This window comes from Thamnophis sirtalis, unplaced genomic scaffold (assembly GCF_051295495.1).
Source record: "Thamnophis sirtalis isolate CommonGarterSnake01/CBP01778 unplaced genomic scaffold, rThaSir2_p1.2 scaffold_12, whole genome shotgun sequence".
NCBI classification, from domain to species: Eukaryota; Metazoa; Chordata; class Lepidosauria; order Squamata; family Natricidae; genus Thamnophis; species Thamnophis sirtalis.
The window spans coordinates 49,215,406-49,228,340 of record NW_028261392.1 but is presented as its reverse complement, the minus strand read 5'-3'; the positions used below and the strand labels follow the sequence as shown (position 1 = coordinate 49,228,340).

Genomic DNA, 12,935 nt, shown 5'->3' with positions numbered 1-12,935 from the left:
AACCTCCTGATGAATTTAAATTGTTTGGACTGACTATTGATGATACATTTAAAATTGTGACTTGGAAGTTTGGCTTTTTGAATTAATAAACTCTGGACAGTGGATTAAAAAAGAGATTGACTAAACACAGATGCAACGGAAGTGAGGAGAACCTAAACAGAATGAAGCTTTTTCAAAACATTGAGAAAATATTTGATCGTATAGACCAAAAATTTAATACAAAGAATAACGGACAATGATCAGGACAAGGAAGAAAGAATGGAGCTACCAGAAGAAATAGAGGGGAAAGCGGAGAGAAATCAGCAAGAAGAAGATAACAAAGAGGAGATGTTGCCAAAATGAATAGTGATTAAGGAACTAAAAAAGGAGGGAAATATATAATGTAAAAGACCCAAAAAGGGAACGGGAGAAACAGGAAGAGAACTGGGGAAAAGAGACAGAAGGTGGATTGGATAGTTTTAGAATTAGACAGTGGGAAAGGGTGGAGTTGGGAGGAAAAGTTAGACTGCATAGTCAAATAGAGGGAATAAAAGACTTATGGGACAAATATGGGAGGAAAAATAAAAATAAAATAAGACTAAAGGTTCAGATGTGGGTAAGAGATGAAGGATAAGGGAAAATAGAGTAAAAGAATATTTTTATGAATATATTTCAATAATGTCTTAATATCAGAACTATACAGGTTGTATTATTATTTTAGCAGTGTGATAGATATCAGGATAATATTTTAATATAAATAGATATGAAGAACTGGAAAAATAGATTTTGAATGACTGTACTACTAAATATGTATAAAAATATGAACGTGGAAGGTTGGAACTTAACAATGGGTGTTTAGGGAAATATCTATAAATATATATTAATCTAAACGTGTATTAATAGTAGAATTATATGGATTGAAGAACTGGAAAGAATATAAATAGAAATACCCTAAATGTATAAATGATCATGATTGATACTAAAACTGTATAAGGAGATATTGAATAATGGAAGAATGAAGGATGGAACTTTGATTTAACTATGGAAATATGAACAAAATAGATGGAAAACACATCTTTGAATATTATAGCGATATGAGAAGGGGGCAAAGTTAAAATAGAGTTAGAAAATAGTGGGGGGAAATAATAACTATATATTAATATGTTAAGATATACAAAAGAACAGAAAAAATGGTTTAGAACTGGAAGGTGATAATAAAAGGCATGTATAAATAATATGAAATAACGGAAATGAAATGTAATATTTAGGAATAATAAGTATGTTTATGTGTAGTGAAATGTATGCTACCCAAGTACCACACCATTCACGCGTTGATAAGTATAAAGAATATAAAAAATAAAAATGTGATTGAAAAAAAATTGTTGAATTAATAAATGAGTATCTCAGGGCAGAGGCAATGCCACAACAAGGAATGAGGTAAACCATATTTAAAAGCATATTAATTACAAACCGAAAAGCATTTAATTCTTTGACACAAGGTACTTCAATGTCTGAAAATCCTGTTTAGAAAAAAGAAAAGGTAATGCATCAGTTTAGGTTACTTGCTCATTGCATGGTGACAAGGATGGCATAACAAATAAAATTCATGACATTCTGCTATAAAGGAAAGCTACAAAAAGTCAGGAGGAATTTTTTTAAATACTCCAAATGCTCAGTTGGTTGCTTCTCATGACAGAGGAATCATTTTCTTATATATAATTTTCCTAATTCAAAACCACTTTCATTTCATTATTCCACCAAGCATCTTTTTGTACTTTCCTTTAATGTGCTTTGGACTAAACAAATAAATTTGCTTGCTCTACTTTATTTAATACAAATATACTTAACATTAATATACTTCAATGGGCTTTTTATAAAACAATTATTTTCATTTTTTTCCAAGGAACTTCTATTTAATCTTTCCTTAATTTCATTTTCATTTTTTTTCTCTTGAAGGATTCTTCTGTCTTCTAATACTGTTATATATGGATTTTCTCTTTCTGCAATAATTCTATATATTATTCTACTTTTATTTCATGCCCATTTTCTTCCCAGATCCACTCTTCATGCTACCAAATGAGTCTGTTCTATATTCAGAACTTCTCATAACTCTTGCAGCATTTATTAAATCCTTTGATCTTTCATTGTAAACAGTTAAATCAGCCATGAGGTTAAATTAATTCCTTTGCATCAATAAGCTGAAATCATGATCAAAGCAAACAACTCATTCCTTGTAATGCTTATTTTATTCCTGTTATTTGGAATTAATCATATAGTCACTTTCTATACTATACATGTAGTTATCAGTTCTGCTCTATAAAAACAAGACAACCATTCAGTTCTATTTAATTTGTCTTCCATCTCTTAGTTTCAGAAAAAATATTCTACCTCTGTGTCTGTCTAAATTTCATTTCATTTTCATCTCATGTCATTAATTCATTAGGTTTACCATGTGTTCCTGTTGCAATCTAAATTGCGATCATTCATATGATATTAGCAGATAACAAATATCTGCCAATAAATATTGATTTCCTATATCCATAAAGGCTTCTGCTAACTGAATCTAATGTTTAAAAAAGTCAGGTAGGTTATTAGTTTCAGTTATCCCATGCTACATGAAGCATTCCCTGCTAAGACTCCATTTTAACATATTTTGGCCAGAATTTATAAGCGTTAACTAAAGCCCAGTTTTATCCCCAGCATGCTTCTGTTATTCTGTATAAATAAAGAATCATCAATCCAAAGACAACTTTGTAAGCTAAGATACCATGATTTCCTCCTTTGACTTCTGTAAACAATTTCATTCTTTTGAGTTTAAAGGCTTACTGGAATTAATATCAGTACCTGGCTTTATAATATTGAACCTAACTCATTTTAAAAAATAATAAATGCAATATTCATATTTTGGTTCCATGCTAGGAGTTATATTGTTAGGAAAAGTGTACCAATTATATTAAAATGCAAAGTCCTCTTTTTACTTGTGTTTTGTAGGAGCAAAGAAAGTGTGTAAATTATCGGATATATGTAAAGACTCAGGTTAGTGATTCTTAATTTTTTTACTTGATATCAAATATGTTTAATAGACTGTTGTTTGGATTCAGTTCTGTTTTAGATTTAAAGGTCCTTGCCTCCCGGCACAGAGAATGTAGAAAGGAGGATATGTGACCATGCAAGCTGGTTCTTATAATAATAGACTATAGTTTGTCATATAACTAAACCAGGCCAAATATTATAAAGAAATGTTTATTCTCTAACTTTCTTTCTATGTGAAGGACAGAATATCAGTGTATAATCACACAAGGAAGCTAAAGAATAAAAGAGAAAATATATGCTTTCTTATTTTTCTAAAATATATGCTTTAATTTCTAAACCAAATTATTCCTAATGCAATTTTTTCCTCCCTTCTTTTCCAGTTTTCTACATGGGCAGTATGAAATTTCAAATTCGTGAAAACAATTCAAATACTTCATATAACCTAACAGTAGTAAGAGTCATTATTGTTATTTTGTGATCAAACATACATTTACTATTAGGGTTATTAACCATTGCCACAATCCTAATGTTGCATAATTAAAAGAGTCACAGTTGACATTAACTGTCTAGGCATAAAGTAAATGATAAATTGTAGAAAAAGTAAATTTACCTCAGCTTGGTCTTCTGGAATTGAATAATTTTATTATACTTTACTCATTCTGTAATTAAAATTTTGTTAGGTTTTAGTCACAATACATTCTTTGCTATGAATAGTAATGAATAATCTGTGCCCTATTAGGCCATATTACGCTGCTATGCCCATTATAATCTCTGGAGGCAGACACTATACAAAAGTATAATGTATTCATGGATTCTTTATTGTTTTTAGAAATATCCTGGCAACAACACTAATTTATACCAGTTAAAAGTTTCTTCAACCCAACTACCAGAAATAAAGTGAGTACTTTAAAAATATAGCTCTTTCTTCCTTGCCACTGCTGCATGCAAGTCATATTTAAAATATTTTTGTATTTTAATACATTTGGAAGGAAAAAAACCTCTTTTAAATTTATCACTTCTGGGTTGCTACAATCTTTATATACTGCCAAATTAATTTTCATAGCAAACACTTTCATGTATCTTCAGCACAAGTCCTTTCTACCATGAATATAAGATTAATATCCACGCACATTTAATGATGCTTCTTTTCTATGTGTCTGCATGTTTTCTTCCAGTGGGAGCCTATTAAATCAATTGCTTAGCACCAGTGGGGCTGCATCAGAGTGTGTTGGATTGGACAGGGGTTTTATACTAGGTTTGTGTTTTTTTTCTATGAGTGACATGTTTCCATTTGTCTTCTTCTTCCTCTAAGGCAGGAGTGTCAATCTGGATTTTTTGAGGGCCGCATCAGGGTTGTGTTTGACCTTGGAGGGCCAGGGCATTCCCGGGGGGGGCATGGTGTGTGTGGCACAGAACTCATGTCAGGGGGGCACCTGTAGTGTCCAAGTGCTAAGGTAGGACTTCCTTGAGACCCTCACTCACTCTCATTATACAGGTAATCCTTGAGTTATGAATGTAATAGAGACTGCCAATTACATTTGTAACTCAAGGATTCATTTGATTGAATCAAGTTAAATGAATGTGATCACTCCCTGCTTTCCCCAATGAATTTGTTAATCAAATACACAGGTCATTAAATGCACATGATATATCTCAAGAGTGGGGAAGAGCATGCAGGGGCCTAGTGCTGGAGCAGGCCATCCAACTCCTCCCCCAATCCACTGAGATACCTCATGCCCCCCTGGGGCCCCACAATTGCTTTCCACCCCCATCCTGCCCTGCTGGGTCCCCACAGACTTGGTTCTCATGAGACTGTTTCTTGTTATTGTCTGGAATGCACATTCCAATCTTTTCTTCCCTTCCCCCTGGTCAGTTGGCAAGCTGCGGGGCAATGAAAACGAAAGCGGTTTAAATACTTAGAAGCTTGATAACTGCATGCTCAGATAAATTGGTGGAACTTAATTGGTTTCCGCCCTGTTTCCTAGTGAAAATTAAACTTGTAACTTTTAATTTAAACAACTAAAAATGTCTTTTAGTATTTCAGATTTCAATAAAACACTTCAACGGCTAAGTCAGGTAAGTAATCTATAACATAATATTATAATTATATGTACAGATGTAAATATCTTTTTGGTTACAGTTACTCCTCAACTTACAATCAGAAGTGACTCCAAAATTTCTGTTGCCAAGAGAGTCAGTTGTTAAGTAAACTTTGCCCCATTTTATGACCTTTCTTACCACAGTTAAATGAATCACTGAATCTGGCTTCCCATTGACTTTGCTTGTTAGGGCACAAAATGTGATCACATGATCCTGGGACACTGCAACTGTTGAGTCCTGATCTGGGACTCACCATACCAGGAGTGAGGCACGGAGCTACTACAACTGGGGCCGGCTACGGAACTGCTACATGGCTGCGGAGATTGTAGCGGTGGCAACAGCAGCAAAACACTTCAGAACAGAGCCAGCCTGTCGCCCATCTAAAGCCCGTTCCTCTTTTCATGATAGGTGCCAGCAGGCAACAGGGTGCATGGCTGGTGCAAAGAAGGGGCAGCATCAGGACTTCTGGCGGCAGAGCAACACAGCCGCCCATCAGTTGTTCGCCCCTGCAGCCGCACATGCATCTCCAGTCATGCAGCCCAGGACTTTGCACCAGGCCAATGGCCTGGCCACGCCACTGTGACTGGATGCTAGCCACAGCTGGCTAGATGCTGGGTGGCCAGCAGGTGTGGTAGGCTGGTCAGTAGGCATGGTTTTGGACTATAAAGTGCACTGGGAGGTGGGAGTTGACTTTGCATGGAACTATGTTATACAGGAGAATGAAACAGTTGGCTGAGAGCCAGCAGGGCCCAGAGGCCAGTAATGCACCGTGGCCATCAGGGGAGTGGTGGTTTGGGGCTAAGGGTGTCTACCCCCTTTATTCTGGGGCCCATTTGATTCAATGGTGGGAGACATCCTAACCCCACACCACCCTACGGATTGTGGAACTGAACTGATACCAGGAGTCAAACTGCCAAAGCTGAAAATATACTCGATGACGCCGAGGGAGATGGGGAAACTCCGATGGTACATTGACAAGAACTTGGCTAGAGGTTTTATTCAACCAGCACAGTTGTGGGTAGCCGCACCAGTGCTGTTTAGAGAAAAGAAAGACGGGACCCTATGCTTAAACATTGCCAAAGCTGAAAATGTACTCGATGAGGCTGAGTGACATGGGGGAACTCCGATGGTACATTGACAAGAACTTGGCTAGGGGTTTTATCAAACCAGCACAGTGGTGGGTAGCCGCACCAGTGCTGTTTAGGGAAAAGGAAGACGGGACCCTATGCTTAATCATTGACTTCCGCGACATCAATAGTGTGTGTGTGGACCATATGTACCCCTTGCCACTCATGAAGGAAATGCTCACCCATTTGGCGAAGGGGCATTTTTCTACTAAGTTGGATCTGTGAGAGTCTTATTATCGAATACTCATTAAACCAGGGGACAAGTGGAAGACCGTGTTAGGGGCCCCAACTGTATTCATGCAGCTCATTAACAATGTATTATACGAATACCTGTACCCAGGGGTCCTTGTGTATCTTGACGACATACTCAATTACACCACCACTATGGAGGAACATGCAAGGCTGGTGAGCCAAGTGCTAAAGAAATTGCTTGCGTCGCAATTATATGTGAAACTATCCAAGTGTGAGTTTCACCACCTGTCTGGACTATCTGGACTACTGCACATCCAGCACCGGATCCCCATAAAGTTGAAGCCGTGTTGGAGTGGCAGGCACAAAAAACGCACAGACACCTGCAAAGTTTCCTTGGCTTTGCCAATTTTTATCGGCACTTTATTCCATCATTTGTCAAAGTGGCATTACCATTGACTGATTTACTCTGCATTAAGCATATGCTAACAAAGCCTCGCCTAGGATAACCACTCTAGTGGACGATGGATTGCCTTTGAAGCACTAAAAACATTTCTTGCTGAAACACCCCAACCCTGTGCAACCATTTATCATTCAGGCTGATGACAGTGATGTGACTGTGAGAGCCGTCCTGTTACAAAGAAACAGGCAAGGCCAGCTGCAGCCATTTGGATATACATCACGGAAGCTTGTGGCTGGACAATTTGGGAGAAGGAGGCCTTTGTGCTGCTCTGAGTGTTGATGACATGGCAGCATCTTTTGGAGGGGGCCATGGATCCATTTGAGGTCTGGACAGACCACAAAAACCTTGACACACTTCAGATGCTACAGCAGTTGTCCCCAAAGCAGATCTGGTGGGCACAGTACTTCCAATGATTCAGTTTTAAACTGAAGTATATCCCAGCAGGTAAGAACTTCCTGGTGGATGCACTGTCATGAATGCTGCAATATAACAATCGCAGAGTGGAAGTAATCATACCTCCCTCCCAACAAGCAGCCCAGGTGACTGTCAGAGCCCCGATGGATGACTTGACAGATGAGTTATGGACTGCACTGTTAATAGACACATGGCTTCAGGAGAACCAACAACTAGTCACCCAAAGAGACAGTGTTGCATAGGAAGGCAGCAAAATGTATGTGCCACTTGCTATGAATGTCAGCAGTGTCATGACACCAAATAAGCCAGCCATTTTGGTTTCCTAAAAACCCTACACCTTACCAGGCGACAGTTCTGGTGGCCACAAATGAAGGCAGAAATAGAGAGCTACATCAAAAGCTGCCTGGTCTGTGCAGCTACAAAACAGTGGCCAGGAAAACTACTTGGCCTCTTACAGGCCATGGCTGACCCTTCCCAGCCATGGGAGATTGGCATGGACTTCATTGTTAACCTGGCAGAGAGTAATGGACACACATTGATATGGGCAATCATTGACCTCTTTTCCAAGCAAGCCCATTTCGGGCCATGTTCTGGGTTGCCCTCAGCACAAAAGCTGTCAAAGCTGTTTATTGAACATGTGTACCATCTTCATGGGGTTCCACAACGCATCATATTGAACACGGGGGTGCAGTTTACTGCTTGGTTCTGGCAAGACTTCATCTGCTTGATTGGGTCCTCCCAAGGCCTCAGCATAGTATTCCACCCCAGCACAAACGGGGCATTCAAACGAACAAATGCCATGGGGGAGAAACATCTGCGGTGCTATGTCACCTACCATCAGAAGAACTGGGCGGACCTCCTTCCTTTGCGGAGGTAGACTACAACAATGCACTGCACAGCAGTACTGGATTCACCCTGTATCGGGTTGTTCATGGGATGGAGTTTGTATCCATTCCTGAGTGGCCCCAAGACCCTCCATTCCCTAGTCACCTGAGCAAGTGGGCGGATAAGGTACCGGAAGTGTGGGAGGATGTAAAGATGGCACCGCGGAAGGCGTCCGAAATCCATAAGGCCTAAGCTGACAAAAAATGGACATCAAATAATCTGTTCCAGGTGGGGGACCAGGTGTACCGCTCCACTAAATACCTCAGATTAAAAGTGCTGTGCAAGAAACTAGGCCCAAAGTATCTAGGTCTTTCCCGATTATGCGGGTGATCAACCCTGTCATCGTGGAACTGAATCTTTCACCTTTTCTTGTGAAGGTTCACCAGGTGTTTCATAGCAGCTTCCTGAAACCCATAGAGGAGGGTGACATCCAGGCCCTTCCCCAGCTGTCGGGCCCTGTAGGGGAGGACAGATATGAAATAGACCAGGTCCTAGACTCATGACCATAGGAGAAAACTTCAGTACCTTGTACAGTGGAAGGGGTATTTAGCCACTAACGCCGCATGGATGGCTGAGCGGGATGTGCAAGCCCTGTGCCTGCTTGCCAGGTTCCACAGGCACTATCCTGACAAGCTGGGGGGTGGGAATGCATGTCAAAGTGCTGTGCCTAACCCATCTGTCTCCTTTCTTCCAGGTGCGGTCCTGGTAGAGGGGAGCCGCCTGTCGAGTCCCGATCCAGGACTCGCCATACCTGGGGTGGGGGGTGGGGAGCAGAGCTGCTACAAGCGGAACCAGCTATGGAACTGCTACACAGCTGTGAAGATTGCGGCAGCGGTGACAGAATGCATCAGAACAGAGCCAGCCTGCTGCCTGTCAGCAGCCCATTCCTCTTTTCGCGATTGGCGCCGGCAGGCAACAGGATGCACAGCTGGCACAAAGAACAGGGCGGCAGCTGAACTTCTGTCGGTGGAGCAACATAGCTGCCCATCAGCTATTCATCCCTGTGGCTGCCCATGCATCTCCAGTCATGCAGCCCAGGATTCTGCACCAGGCCCGACCATGCCGCTGCAACCAGATGCTAGCCACAGTCAGCCAGATGCTGGGTGGCCAGCAGGCATGGTAGGCTGGTCAACGGGCGTGGCCTTGGACTATAAAGTGCATTGGGAGGCAGGAGCTCCCAGTGCTGACTTTGCATGGAACTGTGTGTTATACTCAATGTGTACCAATTCCTTTGATGGGGAAGTAAAACTTGGATTCCTGAGTTCCTTGGTTTCCTGAGTGTTTGCTTGACTCCTCCCCTCCCTGGTCCAGGCCTGGTCCTTAGAGAGGTCTCTTGTTTAGTGAATCTGGCTTCCCTGTTGACTTTGCTTGTCAGGTCACAAAAGGTGATCACATGATTCTGGGACACTGCAACCATATGTGTAATTTGCCAAGTATTTGTTCATGTGATCACAGGGAGGCTACAATGGTTTTGTGAAAAAGACCATTGGTTCTTACCTGAAGGGTCCTTCTCTGCACACTGCGGGAGAGTCCAAGAATGGGTATTATCACAGTCTGCTTGCCCTGGACTGAGAAGTCTTTTCCCTGGCCCCGCCTCCTGCGTGGCCATGTCTCTCCAGAAAAAATGGAAGTAGTCAAGTCCGTGAGGATGTCGCAATAAGGTAGAGTACAAGTCCGTGAAGGTGTCCTGCTAAGAGACACGATCAAGTCCAGAGGACACATAAGTCACAATTCAGAGTCACTAGAAGATGGCACTATCACCCCCGGGACAGCCGGGTGGGTTGGACTCTCCCGCAGTGTGCAGAGAAGGACCCTTCAGGTAAGAACCAATGGTCTTTCTCCTGCACACTGCTTAGAGAGTCCAAGAATGGGACATACCCAAGTTACTGTCCATCAGGGCGGGTAAAAGAACTGTCCCGGGTCTCATCCGTCTGAACCACCGCCTGTAACACCCTCCTGCCAAAGGCCACCTCAGCAGAGGCGAAGGCATCCAGCTTGTAGTGCCTGACGAACGGGGAAGGTGAAGACCATGCTGCCAGCCGACAGATCTCTTTGATTGAGGCCTGGGCAGCCCAGGCTGCGGAGGTGGCGGCACTTCTTGTTGAGTGGGCCATGATGTTTCGAGGGACCGTCTTGGCCAGACTTTCATAAGCGGAGGCTATGCATGCCCTGAGCCAGCGCCCCACGGTGGAAGAGGAGATCTTCTTGCCCAGAGAGCCAGGCTGAAAGGAGATGAACAAGGCCTCGGACTGCCGAAACTCTGACGTTCGATGAAGGTAGGCCTTCAGGGCTCGCCTAATGTCCAAGGTATGCCACGAGCGCTCCCGAGGATGGGAAGGACAGGGACAGAAGCTAGGGAGAATGACCTCCTGTGTTCTATGAAATAGTGAATTGACCTTCGGAATGAAGGAGGGATCAAGTCGCAAGACGACCCTGTCGGGATGGACTATGCAGAGGTCCTGACGCATCGACAGGGCCGCCAGCTCGGAGATGCGACGTGCCGATGTGATAGCAATCAAAAAGGCTGTCTTCAGCATCAGATGGCGAAGAGAAATAGAGCTGATAGGCTCAAAGGGTGGTGCGGTGAGTGCCTGGAGTACTACGGACAGCTGCCATGAAGGATAATGGTGGACGGTGGGTGGGTGTAGATTCGAGGCGCCTTTCAAAAAGATGTGCACCTTGGGAACCTTGCCTAGGGTTAGCGAAGAATCCCCAGCCCAAACCGTAGCCAAGGCAGCAACCTGGCGATGTAGAGTGTTGGGGGGCAAACCTCTGTCCAGGCCCCCCTGCAGAAAGTACAAAACGTGCTTCACGGGCGCAGTGACGGGGTTCAAAAGTTGTTCCTCTCACCACTTGGCAAGGAGACCCACGTGGCGTCATAAATTCTCGTTGTGGAGGGACGCCGAGCAGCTTGAATGGTACGTATTATCTCATCCGAAAAACCTTTGCTCCTTAACAGGTCCCTTTCAAGTGCCAGGCGGCCAACTGTAACCACTGGGGGTCGGGATGTATGACTGCCCCCTAGCGAAGGGAGACCAGATCCGGAGGAAAGCGCCACAGAGGAGACACCGACAGGCTGACCAGGCTGGCAAACCACGATCTCCGGGGCCAAAGAGGAGCCACGAGGATCACCTCCGCTTCCTCCTCCATGATCTTGGAGATGACTTGTGGTAGAAGTGGAAGCGGAGGAAAGGCATATAGCAGGCCCCGGGCCAGTGGCACCGCAAGCGTCCATCCCCTCTGCCCCCTGAGTCTGGAAACGGGAGAGAAACCTTGACAGCTGAGCGTTCTCCTTGGAGGCAAACAGGACCAACAGGGGCAGGCCGAACTTGGCAGTCAGACGGCGGAAGAGGATGGGGTTGAGTTGCCATTTGGCAGAGTCGATGGTTTTCCTGCTGAGCCAGTCCGCACGGGTGTTCTCTACGCCTGAGATGTGGGCTGAGTGGATGGACTCCAGATGACGCTCCGCCCAGCGGCCTAGGGCTTCCGCTTCCATCATCAGGCATTTGGACCTGGTGCCACCCTGGCGGTTGATGTGCGCCTTGGTGGCCACGTTGTCCGTCATCAGCAGGACGTGCCGTCGACGAACCTCTCGGTGGAAGTGACGGAGGACCAACTTCGCTGCTCTCAGCTCCAGTAGATTGATGCTGCAGCGAGATTCCGATGTGGACCACTTCCCTGAACCACGAGGTGGCCTAGGTGTGCTCCCCAGCCGAGATACTGGCATCGATGGTAACGAGCACCCTGTCGGGTTCCTTGAAGAGGTGGCCTTTGCGTATCGCCGGTGACGTCCACCATCGGAGAGACCTCTTCACAGGCGGAGGGACGGTGATCAACATGCCCGAGTTGCTCCTGTTGGCCCTCTGGTGGGGCAGAAGTAGCCACTGCAGAGTTCCTGAGTGCAGCCTGGCCCAAGGAACAATCAACAGGCAGGAGATCATCTTCCCCAGTAACTGAGACAGGAGAGTCACCTGAGACTGCCTTGCACGGATCACCTGGTGTGATAAAGAACGGAGGGCCTCTACTCCGTCTGGGGAGAGGAAGACCCTGTAACAGGAGGAATCTATCACCACCCCGAGGTGGTTGATTCTGGTGGAAGGACGGCACCTTTCCAGATTTAGGGAGAACCCGTTGTTTCCTGAGGGTTCTCATGCTTATACGCAGGTCCCGTATGGCCTGCGGCCTGGACAACGATTGGATGAGGATCGTCCAGGTAGCCTTGGAGCCGTAGGGGTCTGCGCCGGAGGTGCACAGCCACTACCGCCAGAACCTTCGTGAAGGTCCTGGGGGCCGACGACAGGCCGAATGGAAGGGCCCGGTATTGGAATGTCGGCCGGCATAAAAGAAGCGCAGGAACCTCCTGTGCTGAGGGTGGATGGGGATATGGAGATACGCCTCCTTCAGGTCTATTGAGGTCAGGTAGTCCCCCTGGCGGATCCCTGCCAGGATGGATTGGAGGGACTGCATCTTGAACCTCCGGTAGGCGATGAACCGATTGAGGTTCTTGAGGTCCAAGATGGCCCTCCACCCCCCTGAGCTCTTGGGGACGAGAAAGAGAATGGAGTAATAACCCCTCCCCTCCTGCCCGGGGGGCACCTGCTCTATGGCATTTATTTCCAGAAGGTGAAGGACCTCCTGATCCATCCGCTCCCTCTTTACGGGGCAGGAAGGGGTAGGGCACCTGATGAAATTCCTGGGAGGGGGGGAAAGAAATTCCAGAGAGAGCCCCTCCCGGATGGTCTGAA

General features: G+C 44.8%; 1 protein-coding gene across 2 annotated transcripts in view; it reads left to right on the top strand.

Moving 5' to 3' along the window:
* The window catches only part of ADGRG2 (adhesion G protein-coupled receptor G2), a 92,883-nt gene that overhangs the window by 46,891 nt on the left and 33,057 nt on the right, over positions 1-12,935 (top strand). For both annotated transcript variants that reach the window (XM_087726373.1, XM_087726374.1), the window contains 4 exons: positions 2,971-3,015; positions 3,393-3,463; positions 3,842-3,909; positions 5,049-5,088. In XM_087726373.1, the coding sequence (XP_087582499.1) occupies positions 2,971-3,015; positions 3,393-3,463; positions 3,842-3,909; positions 5,049-5,088 (224 nt within the window). The remainder of the gene's footprint in view (positions 1-2,970; positions 3,016-3,392; positions 3,464-3,841; positions 3,910-5,048; positions 5,089-12,935) is intronic.